The sequence below is a fragment of the Corvus cornix genome, chromosome Z, assembly GCF_000738735.6.
Source record: "Corvus cornix cornix isolate S_Up_H32 chromosome Z, ASM73873v5, whole genome shotgun sequence".
NCBI classification, from domain to species: domain Eukaryota; kingdom Metazoa; phylum Chordata; class Aves; order Passeriformes; family Corvidae; genus Corvus; species Corvus cornix.
The window spans coordinates 63794112-63819068 of record NC_046357.1 but is presented as its reverse complement, the minus strand read 5'-3'; the positions used below and the strand labels follow the sequence as shown (position 1 = coordinate 63819068).

Sequence of the window (24957 nt, the reverse complement as noted above, 5' to 3'; positions counted from 1 at the left end):
TGCTTTGATTCTGTGTTTTAACATCAGGGCCATACAGGTGCTCTCTAGAGAACCTGAGTATTTTACCTCATGCTAAGCATTCAAGTCTGAGTCTCATACTGGGTGATCTGGTTGTGATGTGTGCTGAGCACTGCAGTTCCCAATGGACTGCAGGAGTAGTGGTGGATCATCAAGACCTCTGTCAGTAAACACACTAATTTAGGAGACTGATTTAAATTATGTAAAACATGGGAACTTAAACCAGTTTACTTAACAACTGACAGCCAATCACTGGTAGCAGTATAGTACTTCATGTTGACGAAACTGCTATGTTAGAAGTAATGCCTCACTATCTGCCATTACAAATGGAGCCACATCTTGTCAAACCAAGTAACAGAGAAGAGTAACTCCTAAAATTGGAGATTTAATCAATCTGGTTCTCTGCTTGGATCAGTCCATCAGCATGACATTAAGCACCAGCAGGGTGGGTGTTCTATGAATGCCTTATGAAGGAAGTTCTGGGCTTTCTTCTTAATGGAGAAAATAAAATATTGGCTTCATTTTTGTAGATCAAAACAGGGTACAGGAAACATCAATAGGATACTGATTTGATATCAACCACAAGTTAATTCATCCCTCCCCCATTACCACAAAAAAACCAAAAAAAATTCTCCAAATCCCTTGGGTTTATTAGGGCTTAAAAGTGTGTAATTAGAAGACTTGAGCAAAACAAAACCAAACCCTGGTTCATTGAAATAGTCAGCTGTTCCTTCAGAACCTTCTCTGAAAAAAGTCAGAGACACTATTTTCATTCTGTTCTTGTTAGATCCTAGGGATGATAGCCTCCATCACAGGGTAAGAATGGGACTTGAGTAGTCTTCCTGGTTGTCTTCTGTTTTTAGGAAACCAGGAGGAAAGGGGATTAAGACAAATATATTTGCCCATACACCCTATGTCCAGAACAGATGCTTGTGTTTCTATGGTAACTGTAACACAGGCAAATTTTAACAAGATTTAAAACATTTTTGTGCAAGTTATCAGGAAAGACTCAACTTCTTGATTATGTGTTCAGAAGTTTCCATTAGCTCTTAAATCTTGAGATTTCAATCTCTGAGAACAATCTTCTACTGTGCACAACAGAATGAGTACAAACACAAATTGTTTTAGAAATTATTTAATATACAAATGCATACACTGCTTCTTAAAACAATCATGGTGCAAAATCTTATCAAATCTCAGTTGACTGCATTGATGTAAATAATCATTTTAGGTTCATTTACACTAGGAAGTTAATTTCTCCAGTAATGCTTCTATTCCTTTTACATTTTTATTTTGCTTCAGCTTTGGGATGAGCTTTTTCAGTCCTTTTTTGACTGTGCTTGCCACATTTTCATCACTGCTCCGGAGAAGGCTGCAAGACACAGGAAAAAAATGAAGGATATCAAAGGTCAGCATGGAGGTCACAGAAAAATAAGCTGTCCATGTAGGAGAATATAATGCAAGCCAGATGCTATCACCTCATATTACAGAAAAGACGTAAAACATTCCAGAAAATATGAAACACCAAGTCAGAACACAGCCAACACAGGATAAATCAGTCTGCAAGGAACAGCTGATCCCAACTCAAAGCATGTTCAAATACTGGGTCAGACCAGGTTGTTCAGGGGTTCACCCAATCTGGGCTTCAAACCTGCCAGGCTAGAGACAGCCCAAACTGCCTGCACCCCAGTCCCACTGCTGCACCGTCCTCATGGGGTAAAGGTTTCTCCTTATCTCCCACCTGAGCCTCTTGTGTTCCAGGTTGTGCCACTGCCTCTTGCTCTCTACTCATGCATGCACTGCTGCGAAAGGACCAGCTCTCCTTCACCTGTCCTATTGGTGCCAGGGATGCTGTTGGGAGCCCATAAGCTGCCCCTTCTCTCAGCTGGAACGGCCTTGGTGGCACAGCTTCTCCTTCCAGGCCAAGGGACCCAAGCCATGGCTATGCCAGTCACCCTTCATTGAATTCACTCTGGTTGTTGATACCTTTCTTGTAATGGGTGTCCTAAAACTGGATGCAGTGAAGTACATCTAACATACATCAAGTACCTTCACTACTGCACTTTCATGCTACATTTAGTGAAGGACTATGGAGCCTTACAAGTTCTTTTCTCTTTTAGATACTACTTTTGGAAAACAAATCAGATTTCCCAGATAAATTCTCTTCCTCAGACACTTAAGCAGTCTTCCTGGTTGGGTTTTTTTTTTCATAAGCTGTAAAATACTATCAGCTTAGTAGTGACTATCCTTCTTTCTTTCTTCAGCTAACAGTGAAATGTTCTTGGGATTGAAACACAAGATCTGCAGAGTTAATAGCACACCTAATTGGCTACTTCAAAATGATGAGTGAACACTGCCTAGAAAAGTGTCTTCTACAGCCAGTGTGTGCAAACAGACGAGAATTACAAGTTTGACATACAAATAAACTAAGACTGGAAACAAATTATAACACCCATGTGCTGGTATGAAGTTGGCTGCATGATACTACAAGTTCCTACAATCCCTAGGATTCTTCCAAGTGGCTCCCAAATTTGCATCCACCTAAAAGCTTGTTTCTTATCTACTTTTTAAACAAGGATTAGACAAGGCAAACTGAACTGAGTAAGACATAAAGGAATTAACGCAGCTGAAAATGAGACTTAAATTTTGTCTCCTTTAGGACGCCAAATCCTGTGCTGGATGGTGACACTATAGTCAGAAAAGCACTGGATGACCACCTGACACCACCACTACTTTCAGCAACTTAATTCCCAGATTTCTATGACTACGACTATCAATTTTTAGTACCAAATTGTGTTACACTTTTAGCCGTAATGGTATTATTTAATCAAGAGGCCTTCTTTAAAACTGAATTCAATACAGCTGAGGGTGGCATTTTCTCATCTCTTCCATGAGTCATATACCCCTGATAAAAGCAAGAAAGTCAAGAATCCGGACAAAGTATGTGCTGAATACATTGTTAATTAACATGGAGAGGTATATAGGTTTCACTCACCACAAGAGACATGGAGCACACAAAGTAGCAAGCCACTCAGGACAGCATTTTACTTATCTCTAAAAAGGCATGTCAACTTCTGACAGCTATACATGTAAAGCTGCTTTCAAACTCGTAGTAAATACAGGTATGTTGAGACACTGTTCTTAATACAGAACATCTGCATGCTTGATAACACATCCAAAAGACCAACATAGTGACATAGTGGGGTATTTTAAATTACTATTCTGCAAGTTCTTACAAGGTCTAGAAAGCCAGCACCTATGTATTTTGTGGATAAAAAACATAACTCCCACAGATTACAGAAACAAAGGAAGTCAGTAACACATTCGGTGAAGTATGTTCTTATCCATTTTCTACCCTGATGCTACACATTATTTACAAATTAAAAAATATACAGGAAAAGTCATATATAGGAATTTAAACAGACAAGCATCTATGACATCCAAGTACTTACAACACTTAATATGCTAGTCTGGGCTGTGAGCTTGCAGAGGGTCCTCTCAGGACCTCTGGGCTCCTCAAGATAGTACTAAGTCAGAACCAGGTGCCAGATATTTTTATAAAAATCAAAAGCAAGTAGGGCAAGGAAAGGAGAAGGTCCAGAGGATACCAGGTTACTGAGAAGCCAAGCATATGCAGCGACTGCTTATAACTGACAAATAAGCTTAAAGGACTAGATAGCCAAAAATCTTTGAATGGACTCACTAAGTAATTCTGAGTTTCAGATCTGCACATATGTGACAGATGGCTTTCGAAAGCCAACAACAAAACAAAAATCAATCATGGCTTTAGGAGGAACTAGCATTGTCTGAAAATTACCTCTGTCTGAGGATTTGTGATTCTTTATGACAAAAGAAGTATCTGGGTTTTTTAAATGAAAAGGTTTTTAAAAACTCAACAACTATTTTATGTAAAAAAACCCCTACTGTTACCTTATACCAGACTAAATAAATCATTGCTGTATGATTTAGGCAATCTCTTGACTTCAGTGCATGCAGTTAAACTACAATGTGATTAATTACTGTGTGATGGTGAGGTAAGCAGGTGTCACCTGAACTGGAGCAAAAGGGATGGTTATGTTTGTGTGTTCTCAGCTGCCTAAACAAAAGGACATCATGCCTACCAGTTCTTCACACTAGTGATCTGACTGATAATGACTAAATAAAAATTAGAATTAAACTCAGATTAACTAACAGAAGTGAAAATGGCTTTTGATTCACCTTGCAAAAGAGCATGAACATCAAAGTAGCCCTACTCTAAACTGATAAAGATCAGTGATGGGAAGCAAACAGCAAGGAATCTAAAGTAACTTTAGGAGAGGGAAAAGTGGAGCAGAAAAGAGATCAAGGGATTTCATTTTCAAAATCATGTTGTCTGTTTGAATTGTTTCCTGATTTTGATTCAGTGAAAGTCTTTACGAGGTGCCAGAAGGGCAAGGCTGACACACAAGTTCCACAACACAGACCACACACTTCAGGTTATAGGACAAAACCTTGGGTTTCTATGACCTGATACTGACAGGTAGCTACAAAGAGGAAGCAGAGATGATTAGCACTGCAGTTCACATTTGATAAAACAAAATGTTAACGTTAATCTGATCCCAGTGGGGTGTTTTTGATCTCACTAGGTGCATGGTTCACTGCTTCAAATTTGTGAGCCAGTTAGCTCATCATAGGCCTTTGCATAATCTATTATGTATGGTCTCTTCCAAACACTTCCCTACTTCAGTATGAGAACGTTTTAGCCTTTGCAATTAAGGCATCAACACAAAGCAATAATTCATCAAAACAAACAAAACAATTTCTGGATTTTTGTACGCTGCCACCAGTATCAGGTATTTTAAAGTTAATTATTTTAATGTAGTTATTTGTGGACTGCTCTTCTGAGAGTTTTGTGCTTGTAAAACAAGACATGGTAGGCACAATTTAAAAAATAATTTTGTTCAAAACCTTCAGATTTTCTGATACTGAGCTGTTTCTTAGTACTACAAAAGACGGAGCTCAAGGAATAACCCATGGAAACTCTGGTTTGAATTTTTCTAATCCCTGTTTCATTCAAGACTTGCCAGCTGCATTCAAGATAGCACACGCTGAATGTCATTTTGTTGGTAGAAATTTCAACTGATGTTCTCTCAGCTGTTCAAGAAATTAACAATGTAATCTAACAAGAATTAGCCATGTGCCTTACTTACCAACAAAGAATAATGGCCCCTCGATTTACTTCTGCCCAGGTCTTCAGATTCTCAATACCAACACGTTCCACCAGTGTTCTTCCAAAGCAAACTGTAAAGTATGGGAAAGAAACAGGGGAAGAAAAAAATGAGACAATATCTTTCTACAAAGAAGCCCGTTCAAAGTTTTCTGCAGTCACATTTAATCAAATTGTATTTAGTCCCCCAAGTATTCACAAAGTTCTGCTCCCTCAAAGTAATTGACTGTTCAATGCAATGCAGACCTTTATAGATATAAGACTACTTCCAAGTACTGCATGGGATTTGTTAGACAACAGCAGCACTATGTGACAGTTTACTATTATAAAGTATTCAAACTTGTTTGTTTTTTAAAAAGGGTGTAAAAGGCTATTAATATCTTAGAGAAGGCATACAGTCCAAAGACAGAACTTGGCAGGAATCACAGAATCATTCTGAATGAAAAGATCATTGTATACTAAATACACACACACACCTCTGTTGAAAAATGCTACATTTTTAAGCATCTGACTCTACAACTAAAGGAAAAGAATTTGAACATAGGTTACTTAAAATTTCAGAGCTAATCCTTCATTGATGCAAAAACTCTGTCTTTTTCAGCTGCACTGATGCTCCAGGGATCTATTTCTTCAGTGGCTTTGAAAGCCTAAGTTGACTTCAGATTCATTACACTGATGACATGCAAAACAAGGAACCTAGGCTGACTTCCAGGCCCCAGATGAATTTAAAGAACTGAACTTCACGGAAACAGTTCTTACAAATTGGCATGCTGAGCAAATTTACCAGTAAACAATGAAAAAAACCCCACCCAACCCCAACAAACTCCAGCCTCCAAACACTGAAGCTATTTTTCACTGTCATTTTAGATTCTAATTCCACCTGAAGACAGGTCAGATTTTATAATACTTGTTACCCATGTGATAACAATTTGCTTGGGGTTTAATGCCAATTTAATAAACTCAGAGCACCAATTCTGAATGGTACTTTTTGGAGGAAACCAAAGGGAACAGCATGTGATTAAACTGGAAATTGTACAATTTTAACAGAAATAAATCCAGATTACTATCATCATTTCATATAAGCAAGTATCTGAAAGACACTCACAAAACTTTTCTTTTGCACATTTTTAATCATCTACTTGAGAAGCAGGAAAACAGACTACTTTCAGAAATAGTTAATAAAGCACAACTAACATTTTTAAAGGAAACACTGGATATCTGAATGTTGCAAGAGGAAAAGAAATAAAATGTTTAACAAGATCTGATAATTCTACATAGAAAAAAAACACAGAAGAAGTTCCCTCAGATTACACTTTGCCAACCACACACATTCATTTTTTGAGCTCTTTGTATGAGAAAAATAATCACTATTAGGATAGAGTGATACACACAAAAGATTTTACAGTTATGTAATAACATAAGTTTAAAAGCTAAAATAAGATGAGAACATCTGTGTCCAATATCTGCCTTATGGAACATAAACTAGCAAAGATGTCCTATTTTAGTGCACAAATTATTTTAGTAACAGTTACAAAGCATTAACCCAACAGCACTAATGAACAAAGTAAAGATTACAGCCTGGCTTACGAGCACTAATGAAACAGGGGTTCCTGTAAGAAAGACTTCACTGTTTCTATTATTATCCTTAAACAACTGTGTAATTTAGCAAAGCTATCAAGACATTTTAAGCACAGAAATGAAGTCCGTCCCAAATACACACTAAAGCCCTGAAAAAAACCCAACCACTGCTTGCATTGCAAAAAAAGCAAACATATCCTTGGCATTCTGTTTGTATAGCAGCTTACAACAGCAAAAAGATAGAAACAATTATGTTAAATTTTCCATATACTAGTATACCCAAACAAATAAATGCAACAATTTTATTTGAGGTCAGATAGCCAATTACTCTGAAGTCAATCTGATCAAATAAAGCTGTATTTCCAACATACCTTCTTTTCCACTCTCCCTCATTTTTTCATCTTGCTCTATTAACCATTTCAAAACTAGATGGCCTGCTGGATGTTCTGCAATGTGAAGCTTTAAGGGGAATAGACAAATCAAAACAAAATTATTTAGTGGTGTTGTTTCAAAATGCAGTTACACATCTGGCCATTAATATTTCTGCTTGATTTATTCACTCTGCCATCACACTGATTCACAACCAAAGCAAATATGAACAAGTTTGATGCACATTTCTTGCTACTCATTCAAATTGACCAGTTTAACTTTTACTATATTCCCTGTAACATTTAACTTTCAGTAATATAAACAATATCAACCAACACTTCGTCCACCCTTCCAAGGATTTTATTCATAATAAGCAGAATCTCCTGGTCTAACTTCCTCTGCCAGAACTTCCAGACCTTCCACATTTCCACACTTGAAAATTCACTACAGTATGGTTCACAAAAAGCCACAGAAAACACATGTAGTTCACATAAAATTTCATAAAACATGTATCAAAGAAGAGGAAAGACAGAGCTAAAACACAACTATGGAAATCTGGAGGATATCTATTTTAAATATAGCGTACATTGTATTTTTTTGTTTTCTAATCTACGGACGCATATCTGATGAGCTTAACAAAGTAGGGGAGGGGTGCTCTTTGGAGAGAAGGTCATATTGTGAAGACAAACAGCTCTTATCTAAGATCTTTCCTTGCATGGAGATATGCACACCTGAAAGGTAAGAGATCCCGTCCCTCTTCGTGTAAACAGTCAAATGACCTATAAAACTTTGCTAAGTGCTTGACTGCACAGTGATAACATCAAAAGAGAGACTGTGTAACATGCTTGTCAGCTACCTTCCCACTAAGTGTTCAAAGCAGTTCTGAAGATTGAAGATCATGAAGCATCTTGCCCTACAACTCATACAAAATGCTGGCTCAAGCCACCATCACTCCAGATGCACTAATAATAAACTATGAAATCAACAAATCAAAAAATGGGATCACATCTAATGTGTAAGTGCTATCAGGGCAGTATACTGATGTCTTACACAAAGGAAAACAAGACCAAACTTCATTTTAGTAATACAGAAGATCTGCAAGATCTCAGCACCTTGTCTTCTGTACATTACCTGTCCATCACGGCCCCCTGGAACCAGCTCTTCTGCTGCTAAATTAGCAATTGCATCTAGTGCAGGCTGGATGTCACCAAGAGCTGTTCTTAAAATATCAGCAACCAAGACAAAGGTAGCTTTGTCTATCACTACTTCTTGGGTATGTTCTTGCAAATATTCTAGCAAAGGTGAGGAAATGGCTTCCAGGAGTTCATGGCGACGGAGTTCAGTATTCTTCTTACTGATGAAAGAGACAGCATATTACTCAGATTTGCACCATATGCACATCAAGTAACAAGAAATTTCAGAACATCTGTGCTATTTGAGACATAGAAATTACTGCTAGATTAAAATACAGGCATTATTGTTCCCTCTGTTCCATGTACAATTAAACGCATGTTGGACACAGAATTTACAAACACATGGAGTGAGAAAGTGTTTAAAGCTGACTGCCTCAAAAGCTCATAGTTTTTTCTTGTTAGTGACATTTATCATTTCTTTTCACTTTGCTATCTCAGCTATGGAGATGTACTTTTTACACAGCTTACTAGTCATCTATAATTACTCCTTCTTCAAAAGCTGATAAGCATCAATGTCAATACCAGAGCCTGAAATCAAATTAACAATTTCCATTTTTATTGCTAGATTTTAAGACATACTTGTATGCTACCCAACGCATCAGTAATGCACGTTTCAAATTTTCTTCTACGCTAGATTTGATACATGAGCTTACACAGTATATATCACAACATTTGCCCTTTACCAAACAGGCAAAATGCTGATCTCCAGTACACTGCTGGTTACCAATCCTTGTATATGAAATTTAACAAAAAAACCCAAGAAAAAAATAAGGACAGATTAACATATCTAATAATGCTTATGTATTATTTATATATATTTATTACATTACTTAGATTTATTATGAAGAAAAGTTGAAATTAAATCATGACAGAAAGTTGCATTAATTCTTCTGGACTCTAAGAAAAACAATTTAACTTTTATATTTGAGTTACCTATAGGCATTTCCATCTCCCTGCTGCAGAAGTGTGATGATTTCTGGAACGAAATGTGCAGGATCTCTAGGATTTAGCAAGTACAACAACACCTTCTTTCCGTATTTGTTGTTTATTATATCAGGCAAAGAAGCCTTTATTTCCTGTGAGAGTAAACGGACCGCAACAAAACATTAATGAAATAACAGCTCTTGGTCACTGTCAGTATCAGAAGTGTGAAAAAGTACCAGGAGAAACTCCAAATGACAGAGACATGCTATCTCATGTTGGTAATGTCTCCATTTTTTTGGAGTCCTCATAAAAGAGGGATTTTGTACTAAAATCTGCCTGAATCCTTACACATGCCAAGTGCTCAACGTACAGTTCCAATCACATACTAAAGTTCAAAGCCCCACACACATACTTTGGTCCAGGATTAAGATTCCATGGACCTGAGAGATGATGAGAAGAAAAGGCCTTCCTCAAGAGGATTTAAAGAGCTTAAAACCTTCCTTTACCTTCAAATTCCCAGTCATACTGCCAACACACATAAACGATGAATTTTGCAATACTACCAAAAAAACCAAAAAAACAACAACCCCGAACCAACAAAAGCAGCCCCCAAAAAAATAAAAATACAAAAACCCCCTTGCTTTTTCTCCCCCTCCAGTCTTACTAGTTTTTTTACCTTCCTAAAGCTAATGGTTTAGGAAGGTAAAAAACCATGTAGGAATGGTTTATGGACAGAATGAAAATCTCTATAAGGTATTTTAGAAGTCTAACTGCTCTTCGAGATAATTTTAAAGATTGGTTTCCTCTACAGAATGTGCTTCACTGCTTGGTTTTAAGATGCCCCCACCTCTCATCTGCTACTAGTGATCATTCACTACCTGAAGAGCTGGTTTTGACCCTAAGATTTTCTTTTTCCTTTTCCTGCCATCCTTTCCTCATTCTCAACCTCACATAAACCCTGATGGGCCAACAGTGTATGTGTGAAGGCCACTTCTTGTCATCCTTTTTCTGTCCAGATTGATGTGGTAGGATGACTTAACAGTAAACAGCCCATTATCTTTGATGATGGATTAATTCTTGACCTCAGATGATTCTGTAATTAAGTGGCATCTTGGAAGCTCAGCTAAAGACATAGTATCTGAACTAATGAACCTCCAGAAGGTAGAGTGCTTGTTACACAGTACAGGAACAACTCAAATATCTCATACTAAGCCCAGATACATCAGAACTTATTTCCTTAGACCTTTCCCAGAAATTGTCACATTCCAGACCAGGCTCTGGGAATCAAACCCAGCTGCAATCACAGCTGAAATACTTGAGGAACAAAAGCCACCTCCACATGAAGATGCTTTCATCTCTCCAGACGCATTAGAGAGGCCCAGCCTACAGGCCAAATCTTCATGCTAGGCTACAAAATCCCAACTGCCCCCCATACAAAGCTGCTCAAGGAAGATTTGTTTCTATTTTTCAAAACAAGAAAGAAACTCATCAGAGCCACTTTCTCCTCATATTCTTTCTCCACATGGAGAACACTTGCCTCACTTTACCTCTCTGCCACTTCCATTAAACCAGTCAGTGCTTACAGCTATAGCATGAGTACTACTGCAAGCAGATTACAATATGTACATCAATGTTTTTTCTGCTTACAGGATGCAAATATTTTTGCCAGTAAAATCAATAAGGTAACATCACCATTCTGAAGTTTTCCACCAACTTAATCTCTTGAAATACTAGTAAAGCTCAAGTTTCTATGATAAAAGACATCGACTTTAAAGAGACTCTAGTCACCCATTTTCCAGAACGAACATGTACTAAAAGGAAAAATTTCAGCAAGCAATGAACCTAGTTTAAAAACTAATTCAAATAAATAGTTAAAACATATGAAAGTGCTACGGTCTGCTATGAAAAGAGAAAACTAACCATGATACATAAATATAAGGAAACAGAAAAGATGAGAAGTATTCAAATAGTCTAAAAAAGCAGATGGATTCCTGCTTTCATCCTCCTATAGACTGACAAACACACTGACACTATTTAATATACTATTTTAGGAAAAATTCAATTACTTACTGATATAATTAACTGCTTCACAAGTTTAGTGTCATCAATGCAATCAAATGCTGCCAGCAAGACCAGATGAGAAAATTCACCCTGCAAAGATGAGACATCAGAAACTGCATGCAATCAAGTTTTATGAATATAGTAATTTACTTAGAATCAGTATTTCTGAGAGTTTATCTCAAACGTAACACAACATGAAGCACAAGCAAATTCTGACTACTGTCATAAAATGAGTGAAGTCCAACATTTAGGTTTTCTCTAAAACCAAGGCTTGTTAAGAGAAATATGTTGTTAAAACAAAAACAAAAGTAGATCTTCTATTTCAAGTGAATATACTGCTTTATCATATTCAAGCTATTAACCTAATCATACTGTATTATCAACATTTGAAATCACAGTATTTTCCCTACAGGAACATTACATACAGACTTTATTTCTGTCATAGATTTGCTTAAAACTGAACTAAGTCACAAACAATGTTTTTGGAGATCATATCTCTGCAATGAGCCATACGGTCTCTACTGCCTTGCTGGAAATGAAGTCTCCAGCACACTCAAAAGGGCACAACCAAATTCACTTGTATGCCAGTGAGGCTCTATGTCAAAGTGAAGCCAGATCTTCTGTGCTCCAGTGTTGTGCCAGCTGTTATTTACCCACTGTCTCATACTTCCATATAATATATAAAATGGAACAACTCATTTATTCCAGTACTAGAAAGTTATGGAAACATTACCTAGACTAGTGGCCCTCAAAGCAGGCTGCACAAGACAATCCATTGAGGTGCAGAAAGCAAATATTCTTGGCACCATTAATAAACAAATAAAAATAGCCTCTGGTTACTTTTATCTCATCGTTTCAAATTTTCTGTTCCTGTGTATGTTTTATAACATATACTATTACAGTAGTAAAGGTATGTAATTTATACATAGCTATATATATTGGGGATGCATGCCCAGGATGTGATTAAAAACACTTGAAAGCCACTGACTGAGACCACAATAACTATTAGCAAATAAAAAACCACAGCAAGCAGGAAGGGAAGTTTAAAAAGCTGTTCTTTACAGCTGCAGGTTTGCCCAAATCCATGAAATCTGGTTGCAACTGTTACGCTGCTGGTGCTGCAGTCTCCAAATACATATGTTATTCATTAAAAAATAAAACAGACTTCATCCACTGTATGCTACTCCAGCATTAATTTATTTTGAAGCCTCCTGACTTGAAAAAAAAATTGGGAATCTTCTAAGAAATATACATGTTCAAAGAGCCTTTCCAGTGACATCTCCAACACATCTTGATTCTTCTTCCTCTTCTTTATATATGCTGTTTTACTCCCAACCAAGGAGAAATAACCAACGAGCCATACGAAGATGAAATATAAAGTTGGGACCAACAACAGAAAAAGTAGGAAGAAAACCTAGGAATAATAATGAACTCAGCCACTTCAATGAAGCATAGTACTACCTGTAGTGCCCACAACAAAGCTTCTTGGCGTGTCTCTAAATATTCTGTACAGCTCGATTATTTTACATTATCTAATACATCACCACTATTTTAAGACTAGTTTTATTAAGATCTCAACGTTGTTCCCAGTACTAAAGAATATTCAAACTAGCCTCTATCAAATCACTTGTTTGACTATGAAATAAATGGTTAATGAACACTCACCGTTGCTATTTTTTCAATATACGTCTTCATAGTTTTCACAATGACTTTTCTGTCCTATCCAAAAGGAAAGAGGAAACTCAAATGAGCCCAGAATACCAGTGATTCTGAGTAACTAAACTGCTATTTACACCTTTTAAAAACATAACCTTCAATTTGCTTTCTAAAGCAAAGGCTATCTACCAAAGACTAACACTTATTCTATTAGTCTACACCTAGAACCAGTGTGAAAAGTTAAACCCAAATTGTGACTTGATTCCAGAGAGATTTGCAAGTCCAGAGATTATTTGCAAGTCCAGACCACCAACTGGAGATGTCAAAAAACTTGGAAAGTAACCCAACAAACCCAAAACCACCACGTATGTTCACTCACTCATATTTTGTTCATTAATTAAAGGAGAACGCATTTCATCTCTTCGTTTGGAAAGAAACACATTAAACAGGACTCTAGCTTGTCTTAAACCCCTATTACTAACAAGAATATTTTGTCAGAAAGTTCTCTTCCTGTACTTCTGGCTCTTGGAATCACTGCTCAGTGTTCTTTAGATCCATTATTATGCCTAGATCCTAGGAACTTAATTTTTTTTCTGCATTCTTTAACAAGTAGACTATTTTAATAACTCATCTTTTTTATTTTTTAATACAGAAAAACATAGGAGGCATTACAATATTTCCAAGAGGTGATGACATACATTACACCTGAAGTATTTCTGGATACTGTATCAGCAGATGAAACTAAAGTTCTTTACTGTCCTCTCCCTACTGCCAATTTCACTTGTATTATGAAATCTATGGGACAAATGAAATGCCAATAACCTTACAATGGAAAAGTGACTCTATGCATTACTGCCAAAACCTCTGCTAAAAATAAAAGGAGATCCTTCCACTATAAAAGTTCTAATGAAAGCATTTGATTCACAAAAAAACACTGCTCAAGTTTGCTAGTAGATAAAAAGGGATCAGTTTTAAACCTTACTCTGAAATTGTTAATTGCATGAAAATGTGCACAAGCAAAAGGACCCACGTGGGCAGTCAGAGAGGACTAATTAGAGGGAAACCAAACAGTACCTTGGGAGTGCCATGCCATAAACAGTGCATTGCTACTCGGGCTCCATCATGAGTGTGTGCCAGGTAGATGACAGCCTCTCTAATAGCTTCTATCATTTCCTGGGGAAAAAAAAAGGTGATAAAGCAAAAAGATTAAAGGCTTGAGGATCTCAAGGCAGGTGGGCAAGGGCCTGAAATTTTTTTTTTTTGTCTGCCCACACTACATTGCATCACTGGCTCTACAGAACAACTCTCCTTTCCTTGACCTATGAAAAACTGCCTCAAGAGGAGTCCAACAGACTGTAAATGACACAAGCTTTCTGTCTTTAAAACTACACTGTTCATCATAAACATGCCATGAAATCACAACTGTATTGAAGCTTGTCAGCTGTCCTATTACAAAAAATTCAAGAAAAGGTGCTCAGAACTGAGACAGAACTTAGAGACAAAGAAGAAATCTTTGCAGGTGATGCATATTCATACACACAGAGTACTAGTCAGAAAGAAGAACTAAAAAGTCATTTAAGCACCACGTTATGTTATAAATCAGGTATTACAAGAATTAGCCAAAAGTTGTGTCTTCATATCAAAGGAAAGAGATTTTCGGAAGCTGTCTGACAAATAATACCATCGGCCAAAGGAAAAAAAGCAAACCAAATCAAACAACCCCCTCTCAGGTTACTAGATACTACTTCTGCCACTATCCATTAGACTTGCTTGAAGTACAGCTCCACCTATCCCTGTTTCTATCCCTAGTTCTTCTTGCTCTCTAGCCAAAGGCTCCAAGCCTTTTACCAATTACTTGCAAACTGCTCCGTCAAAACACAATTGGTGTCACTAGGTGTAAGCACAGGGCAGGAATAGATCTGCCAAAGGGGTTTCCAAATCTCAAAGAGCATGTCCATATACTACCACATTTGCACAGAAAGCCAAGCAAGGAGATACGCCATTATTCCCCTGATTCACACAAGTCTGGAAATCCAAAAGCATTCTCAGACACAGCATTACATGAAACCATGCACAGGAATGTTCTGGACTCTGAAGAGTTGGACTCAGAATAGTCCACTTCCCTACTCTTAGCTCTGGGTTTATTAACTAATAAAGAAGTATTCAGGAGTCTGGTCTAGCAGAAAGAGGGAAGAGTCAGCAAGTTTAGAAGGCTCTGCCTGATTTGAAGTGAGATGGTTCTGAGCTGCAGAACCAGGGTGAGGCTGATGGACACACCTTGAAGACAGGTGAAGTCAAACAGGATACCAGCTTAAACCATGTCACATCACACAGATGGATTTATGCTTAAATCAAGACGTAACCTTAAACCTGCAATTTAATACATACATAGCAGACAAAGTTTTGGTTGCTGATAGAAGGGTGAATCTCACTGTATTTTTGGATCATCACTGCAAGTCATTAAGAAACTACACACCGGAAAGCTAAACTACTGCAAGCAATGATCCTCACTGTAATTACTCCCCAGCTACTAAGAAGGATAATTTACAGGAAGAGAGCAAACATCTAAGTCATCTCATTTTTTTAAAAAAAATTCAAGTATCGCATACATTATTGTGAAAGTTCACTATGACTATAAATCTCCATACAACACTACTCTCCAGTCATCTATCTAGAATCACCAGATGTATAGAACTCTTATCAAAGAAAGATGTGTATTTTTGTCTAGTCAACTTACAACATTTTCATAAGAAGATAAAAACCATTCCACTGAAAGGCAAAAGAAGACAAAAAGCAAAATGAAGATACTTACAGATCTTTGTTTTGGAAGAGCGTAAGTGAAGAAGTCCAAAAATACTTTATGTACCAGTGAGTGCTTTATCACCGCCTCCCTGTATTTGGATAGACGAAAATAAGCAACAAGTTCCCCACAAACAATCATTTTAACATATGCTAGCAATAACTCACTTGTATTTTAAAAAGTTAGGCAGCATGGTGAGAGAGAACACATGGTCATTTTGGATTAAATGTTTGACATTTACAACATATGGAAGACTCAAAACTTACGAATTATAGAACCTATTATCTCATAAAGACCACTGGAGAAGGATATCTAACCATGCATTATGGAAATACATCACAGTGCAGCATTTCTACCAATTCTCTGTCTGGGACAGAGGGCACTTTAATTCACAGAACTGGAGTTCAAAATTAAGATATTCATTATGACACCTGGGACAAAACCATAGACTATTCAGCACAGCAACGTTACAGCTTAAAAGAGTATCAGTATCAGTGTCGTCTGAACTTGTAAGAATACCAGTGCCATTGTTTGTGTGTCAGAAGCAAACTGGTTTGTGCTAGATTGTCACACCTTCAACCAACTTTTGTCCTTACTTTTGTGCCATTGGCGTAAGAATCTGCTTCATTTCCTCCAAGATGGCCTCTCTCTTTTCAGGCTGAGCTTCTAGCACTTTATCCAGTGTTGGGACAGCCGGTGACTGAAATGAATGCACAATCAGAGGTTTAATTGTACCAGTAAGTATCAGAGTTCAAAGAAAATTATAATGCTTAGACCTTTTTCCATCAAATTTCATGAATATCAAAAACAAAATTAATTTTCTGCAAAACTAACAATTTTTACAATTTAAAAAAAAAAAGATGCATTTTTGAGTATGTCAGAAGCTGCAAATTTAAGTTTCTACAAATTAAGTATCTCTCATTAGCAAACAAAAATCACTTCTGTGGACTGAGGTGCTTTTTGCCAGTTATATCAGTTCTTCATGCCACTGTCAGATACAAGGCAAAATACACAAAATTGGCATTGTGTTAAGGGGCTCCTGAGCTAAGCAGAAATCCTCCTTTACACATACATCAGAGGGCAACACAACAAGTCAATGAACTGAGAAGTTAACAAAGACCCAGGAAATTCCAGTTCAGGAACAGCAGAGAGGAGGGATATATACCATATACTTTACATACAGAAGTACTTCCTGGTATCTTAATGAAAGAATTACACCGGTAAGTCTTTTAAAATAATCTGTTGTTAGAAGGAAATCTGACTAGATTGACAATTAGAAGAAGCATTTTTTAAATGATCCCTGCTACTTTTCAAAGACTACATTGCAACTTTGTATACACCTGCATTGTGTTGAGTCTGTTTTGCACTACAATCTATGGCTACTTCAAGCACTTATGCCAAAAATACCAGAATGATGGAAGCTAACTTCACTTGGTTTCATGGTCTGTTTGACTCTCAGTACAAATTACAGCCCATAATCACAACAAACATGCTTCTCTACTACTCAGTGCTGCAAAATGCCTAACTAAAACTTATAACATGTTAACAAAACACAGGTTCAGAAATAAGCTGTTAATTTCTTAAGACAATTTACCAGAAATCTTGGGTATAAGTATGCTGTGTTGTACAACAGGTGAAAGAGTCATTCTAGTGGAATTAGTAATTGTGTAAAACAGTTCTGTACTTTGTAGGAAAATTCCTAACTCCAATGGATAGAACTTTTCCAGTCAGCAAAAATTAAAAACAGAATTCCAAAGAATGAAGGTTGTACTTTTTAAGAAGGTTCCAACTGCCTGGTGAGGATCTGCATCTAAATGGTTTCAATGGAGCTTGGACTGAAGTCCTAAAGTCTCCACGGGAAAAGGAAACAAAGAGAAAAATTAAGCCAAAATAGAACACTGTATACAGGCCCAGTCTGCCCACACTCAGTGCTCAGGAGATATAAGGTAGTTCTGACACAAGAGTTATCTAAAGTATTAATGAAGAATTATGCCTAAGTCTTACCTCAGAAAGGCTGATTTCAGCCTAGACACTATGAGAACTGAAACTACGTAACAAACTATCTTTGATGTGCAGAGCAAGCTCATACATGAACACAGTGTATTTTACATAGTTCAAACTAAAAAAAACCCACAACAATTACATCTAAACTAGAAATGTGCAAGTAATCATTACATTTAAACATGCTAAACTAGACTACCTTTGGACAGCTGACAGAAGGAAATGTAATCAAAAGAAATAGGTAAGATAGGTAAGGCATTACTAACACAATACCTTAGGGGCTAAACTACCTTAAACTACAAAATACTGAAATACCACCTTGTAAACCTGGAAAGTGTTCCCATACAGTTCTTCTGTCAGCATATTCCTCTGCTCCAGAATGGCTTTGTCATTATATGCATATTCCACTACAGCAGATGCTTCAGCATGACGGAGCATTTTTTTCACATGGCCTTTAAAACTTTTTATTATTTCTGCAACTTGTGCTTTTGTTCTGTTTTACAGGGAAATACAAATAGCAAGAATTAAAACCTCTACAGATAAGCTTATCGAGTGATAGTTTTGCTTTTAGAAATACAGTCATAAGTTTTATCATAGAAACCATGAAATTTATGAATCCGGGTCAGCCTTATGGCACTTAGAAAAACATGTAAAGAAAGCCAGGAATCTAGAGAAATTATAAGGCATTTCGAGGGAAAGAAAACAGTGGATAAACTCTAGAGAATAAAGAATGACACCCTGAAACACTTAGGAAAGAAAATGTTTAAAAGCCAGTCTTTTATATATAGCAAAGATCAACTCTGAGCATACATGTGACCTTTTTTAAATCATGTTTTCCTTGACATGTACAGCACTAGGTTTACTTCTTGCAAAAAGAAAAATACTGTTAGCATTCCCCTGCCTTAATTCTGTAATATTATAAAGATGTTTCCAGAGACATACTTTTTATTCATGATTGATCCACTCTAGATTAAGAAGCAGCATTCACACTGGAAATGAAACAACGCAAGACTGATGAGCAAACTCACTTAATACTCACCCATACATAAGAAACTTCTTCACAATATTTCTGGAATATTTTGACTTGCTCAACTCTACTAGGCTATCTAGAAGAAGGGAGAAGCATTCAGCTGGTTTATTTTTCTCTACAAAACAACGTCATTATTTAAATAAGTTTGAAGAATTCACTAGAAATGATGCATCAGTTGAGAAAAAAATGTAAAAATATTCAAGAGAAAACATGTGTTGTTTAAATGCATCCTAACCACAATACAGAAGCATAAAAGTAAAATGAAAGTACCTTTCAATTCTTCAAATGTCTCTTGCCTTTGTTTCTCATTACCATACTGAATAAAGCACTGGATCACTCGAGTTGAATCATGTGCAAACGCCAGCTAAAGCAGAGAGGTATTTTGTTACTCTAGGCCATTCAAAAGGCAGTAAGCACCATAATTATTTCAATGTGCTCTCTGGTATAGTTTCTTGCCACGTGTAATGCCAGTTGTAAATTAGAAAAGCAGTTACCTGTTTATAACAAACCAAGACTCAGGGGGTTTACCCCTTTACAAGTATGCTATCAAAAAAATACAGACAACATTTGCAGCTGCTGACAATTAAGGACATGCACTAACATTTTTCATACTGAAATAAAAACATTAAATGGTATCTCATTTTTTTTCCTCTTCTTTGTTATTTCAGAGTAAGTGTGATGATACAGGTCCACTTCAGCATGGACTACCAAAAATTCAACATGTTCTTCACTGCAAATTTATACACTTCAAGAATAAAGCAGAACGACTGTTTAGTACAGTTAAGCATCAGGACACTAACTTCCCAAGAAAACTGCAAAGCAACAGTTGTTACTAATCAAACCTCTGAGTTCCTGAACCCCAGCTAACACCAAATTTCACTGGACTAAAGCTGCTTGGCACCCTTTTACAATAGCCAGCTGACAAACAAAGCATCCCAGGACTACGGTCCGAAAAACAGGTGCCAAATGTACTCTTTCAGCCCCGTTTTTCTTCTGTTTACTCACAGTTTCACCGTTCTTTAAAGAAGATTTTGTAAATTTGTGCACTATGCCATTAGTTTTTCTTACGTTTTTAATTTTCCCATGAAGAAGCTTCTGTAGTTCATTCATGAGCTTTTCCCGTTTCTCTTTATCACATTTCTTCCTACAAGCAAAAAAAACCTAGTAAAACAATTTTAGTTGAGGAAGCAGCTTATTTGTAGTATGATTCACTTAGATCTATAAATTAAGAAGCAAGACAGTACAAAATAAAAACAGATTGGCTTCTGCCAATTCAAATTTACACTGTCATTCATTAAACCTGTACAGAGATATAATTTAGCTATTTCAGTTCCTGGAAATCAAACCAGAATTCCACACTTCATTCTTTTTTTGAGTAACAATATTTTTTTAAACATAAACTCAAAGTTGCAGTCAGAGTTGCTTACAGATCCAAAGTTCTGTAAGCATGCAAAGTACAAACAATTAGAACAAGCAAAATTAACTTTTCTTGCTGTCATGGGGCACCAGTTCTAGAATTACACCCTCAGAGAGAGACAATGAACCTTCACAAAAAACTCACACAGTAATCCCACTGCAGGATCAGGGTGAATCAGTACACACTCTGTATTTCAGGGTTCAAAAAAAAAAAAAAGGCAACTTCTTAAGCATTTACAAATTTTCAAATTTTAGCCTAAAATACAAGTTCAATCCAGACATTCCTAGGACTGTGGGTCACCATACTCTGCTTGAACTGCCTACAAAATCGCATGCAATGTTACTGCTCACCCAAAGAGATTCAGTTTGGAAATAGTTTTATAAAATTACAAGATGAGAAAGACAGTGTTCTGGTAATTTATGACTAAAAGTCAACAGAGTGAAAGAAAAAAACCCATTACCTTCTCACACTTTCCCATATTTGTTTTGATTTTATAATTATGTCATAATTGCTTTTATCATTACTTTGTCTGGTTTGCTTTAACTCTTTCCTTTGCTTTTTGAAGTCATTCCACTTTGGCTTCTTAGAATCTGACCCTTAGGACAAAAATAAATACATTTTCTACAGTCAACAAACAAGCAGCAATAGAATTCTTCATCAGTGTAAAGTATGGCAGTTCTATGACTTGAATTGCTAATGATTCAGGACCTTTGCCTGCAATTACCTATCTAGCGAACATGAAACAATAAATACTGAAAAAATATGCTAAGCTAGCAATCACCACTTCTAGACTACTGGAAGAACAAGGCAAACAGTTAATTTTCCTTAAAGCTGTCAGATGATGCATCACAAACCTCTTAATAGCTTGAAAATTGACTGAAGATAAACTTAGCAGCCTATGCCTGCCCCAGTAATTCTCCCGTTTTAGTTCACCCTTAACTCATGCATATGTTTTCCCTCTCTTGAAAGGAGAACCCTAACTCAAAGATAGATATTCTGAAAACTCAAAAACAGAAAAAAAATTAAAACCTTTTTACATGCCTAATCTTTCTACTCAGTCAGATTCCTTAAGCATGGGATTTTACTATACAACCACTGTACACTGCCACACAATGAACTTGGGCAAAATAACATTATAAAAGGGCCATAAATTATGCATTAAAGACACAGCCTCAAAGTTTTAGAGTTTAAAGCACCACTCACTGGTATTGAGTAGCATGTACTTAACTGTTTTAACCATTCAAGAACCCATGCCTTCCTTTCTACAAAGCATATTATTGATTTTAATATCACTCTCCTAAAGCAACAGTGACAAGAAAAATGCTTTGAGAGCAGTGCCATACACAGAGGCTTTCATTTACTCTTATGAACAATATTTAAAGGTTTGTTGTGCATTTCCCTTTTTTTAAAACAGCCTAACAGGAACATTCTATTGTTATTAGATTTTTCAGGTATCTAGTGCATATTCCACGTGAAGCCATTCTGCAAACATGAAGGAACAGCAACAATAAAATACTCAACATAATCTACTGTCCTTCAAACAAATGACATACTTCTGCTGAACTTCAGAACCCCTCACTTAAGATTCCATTTCTTGTTTTACTATACTGATTAACTGACCCAGTAGAGTTTTGCTTTACAGGAGAGGAAGGGACAAGACGAAGATCTCATGCAGAAAAAATTAATTTGAAAAATAAATCTATTTAAACATGATAAAACCAGACAACTATTTAGGCTTTCTGTATAAACACCAGAAGAAAAAAAAGCTGTAAAACATAAAAGCAGCGTTAACATCCACAATGCTTTTTTTTTTCTTAAAGGATGTGACCAGATAATCTGGACCACAGAAATGAAATAATGTCAAGTATAATCAACTTTGTTTCATGAATTTCTACTCCAAAGTTTATAGCAAGTACTTTTGTCCAAAACACACTATAAAAAGCTCTGTGTTTTCAAATCATGTGTTAAAAGTGCCAGTTTCTAGCTAACCACTTAACACTGCCATTAAACTAAACTGAGCTTTAGGATGGTATGACAATTTTTAAATTTGCTACTGTGTCTTTACTTTTGACTTCAGAAAATTCCAAACTGTTGATTTTCATGACTTCAGCCTCCAGCTTAGTCAAGTGAAGTAATTTTTCTCACAGCAAAGATTAAACGGGAAGTAAACCTGGAGTTATTCAGCCAATTTGGAAAGGCAGAAGGAAAGAAGATGTAGATAACAATGTGTTTCCCAAAACCTGGTTTCCATTGATACCCAGGCTTAAAAATCTGCTCACCTCCCTCTTCACCATCCTGGAGTTTTCTCTTCTTTGCAAACTTTCCTGGTTGCTGTTTATTCTTGAATTGTTTGACAGTAGATTTCCCAGGTCTTAACTGTCCTTTAACAAATTTCTTGGAAATTGATTTAGGCTTTCCCTCCTCATCTCCTTTGTTAAAGACTTTCTTTGGTGGACCTGAATCTAATAACCAACACAGAAGAAATGAAAATGCTATCCTACAGTTATTGTTGCTTCAAAATTAAAAAAAACCAAAAATTACTGTAACAAGAATTTAACTACTTTGTAATAACTATTCTATATTTAACAAAAATTCTTACAGGCTTCTCAAAGCCGATGTTTTCACTGCAGCCCCTGGGTGTGTAAATTTTCTCTAAGGAAGTTTGGCCCACGCATTATTTTCTGGGGAGAAGTGTTAACAGCTCAGGCATAAAAAGGATTACTCTGTATCACAATTTTCACCATCCCTGACACCAAGTCATTTTTTCATAGTTTATGATCAGAACTGTTTCAACATCATCTTGCTAAGACAGTAAGAAGTGAAAGGCATCTTCTCAGTCCTAACCTACAGCAGGTTCCCACCTACCATCACCTCTTAAATAATTTTTTCTTAATGTGGGAATGACAAGTCTAGAATCAAAAGGTTATCAACTTCAAATTTTAAACTGAGAATATTTTAGGTGAATCAAATAGAGTTGAAGGGCTTGCAATGCAACCTGTTTAAAGCATTTCAGCAAGTTAGTGACTCAAACAGTCAGTACAGTTTTGAATCCAAGACAAAGTCATAGAATGGCTGTGGTCAGAAGGCACCACCCGAAGTCGTCTGGTCCAACCCTCCTGCTCACACAGGAGGGCTATACAAAGCTGGTTGCCCAGGACCATGTCTGCGCGGTTTTTGACTAGTCCAATGGGATAAACTCCACCATCTCCCTGGGCAAACTGTGCCCATGCACAGTCACTCTGAGAGTAAAGAAGTTTTTCCTGGTGTTGAGAAGGAATCTCCTGTATTTTAGTTTGTGCCCACTGTTCTCTGGTCCTGTCACTGGGCACTACTGGAAAGAGTCTGGCTCTGTCTTTGAACCCTCCCTTCAGATACCTGTACGCACTGAGATCCCCCTCAGTCTTGTCTTCCTCAAGCTGAACTGCCCCAGATGTCTCAGCCTTTCCTACTATAAGAGATGTCCTGGTCCCTTCATTATCTTTGCAGCCCTTCACTGGGCTCCCTCCAGTACGTTTGTATCTCTACTACACTGAAAAGCCACAGCTAGGACACAGCACTTGAGGAGAAGCCTCACCAGGGCTGAGGAGAGGGCAAGGGTCACAGCCCTCAATCTGCTGGCAGCACCCCTCCTAATGCAGCCCAGGATCCAATTAGCCACCAGAGAACATTGCTGGTTCATGCTCAACTCTGATCACCAGGAGCCTCTGGGCTTTCCCCACTGTTTTCCAGTGCATGGAGCTGCTCCCCTCAAGCTGCAGGACTTAGCCCTTCGCTCCTTGATGAACTTCACCAGGCTTCTGCCAGCCAAGTTGTCCACCTGCTGACCTCCCCCGGGAGGGCAGCATGACCCTCCAGTGCATCTAACACTCCCTGCAGTTCTGTGTCACCTGTAAATCTGAAGAAGCCACACTTTCAGATGCTGCCCCATCATCCAGGTCCTCCATGAAGCTGCTGAACAGAACTTGACCCTGTATTGACTCCCGGGGTCCACTGCTGATCAGTGGCCTCCAAAGAGTATGCCAGTCTCTGGGCCCAGCCGTTCAGCCACTTTTCAATCTACCTCACCAGCTGCTCTTGCAGCCCTTAGTTCATCAGCACTTCTGTGAGAATCTCATAGGAGAGGAGACACTGCCAAAGTCTTACTGAAATCCAGGTAGGCAACACCCACTTCTCGTTGCTTATCTGCCAAATTAGTCGTTTCAAGACATGAATTTACCAAAAGAGAAAAAAAAAAAGAACTCCAAGCATGCCAGTACACAACCATAACCATTCCGTCAGGACTCCTATTGGCGACTCTTCGCGTTCCTACCATTATCTTTTTTAAATTTCCTTTTCCCGTGCTGCACTTTTCCACGAGGTCCTTTTCCATTCTTCCCCACGAACTTCTTTTTGCCCTTGTTCTCCATCGCGGCAACACTGCAAACGGAGCAAGAGACAGCATTACTGGACCACCGCGGCTCCCCTCTGAGGAAAAGACAGCCTGTGCCTCCTGGTTAACAGCCACGGCGAAGTTAAACCCTCCCAGTGGACGGTGGGGTACCAGACGCCGCGCACAGGCAGAGCAGCTCAGCCAGGCGAGCCGGCGGTCCCCGCTCCCCCAGGACACCCAGCCCCGGCCCGCCGCGGCCCGCGGGCTCCGCCGCCCTCACCGCACACGTGCGCCCCGACCGCGCCTGCCGGCTCCCAGCGCCGGGCGCCGCTCCC

At 37.7% G+C, this 24957-nt stretch overlaps 1 protein-coding gene across 3 annotated transcripts; it reads right to left on the bottom strand.

Annotated features, from left to right (window-relative positions):
- Positions 1-1137: 1137 nt before the first annotated feature.
- PUM3 (pumilio RNA binding family member 3) lies at positions 1138-24957 on the bottom strand. Of its 3 annotated transcripts, none has more exons than XM_039567333.1 (18): positions 24903-24957; positions 24563-24669; positions 22533-22715; positions 20714-20849; positions 19905-19980; positions 19107-19200; positions 18846-18912; positions 18125-18299; positions 16402-16505; positions 15818-15896; positions 14080-14178; positions 13015-13068; positions 11359-11439; positions 9298-9440; positions 8303-8525; positions 7174-7261; positions 5208-5298; positions 1138-1390 (listed from the first exon to the last, which is right to left on the bottom strand). In XM_039567333.1, exons 2-18 carry the CDS (start codon positions 24657-24659, stop codon positions 1261-1263), a joined length of 1920 nt encoding a protein of 639 aa, XP_039423267.1. In that variant the 5' UTR covers positions 24660-24669; positions 24903-24957; the 3' UTR covers positions 1138-1260. The 3 variants fall into 3 exon arrangements, with proteins under 3 accessions (XP_039423267.1, XP_039423268.1, XP_039423269.1); XM_039567334.1 differs by lacking the exon at positions 24903-24957 and adding an exon at positions 24794-24896; XM_039567335.1 differs by lacking the exon at positions 24903-24957 and adding an exon at positions 24808-24881.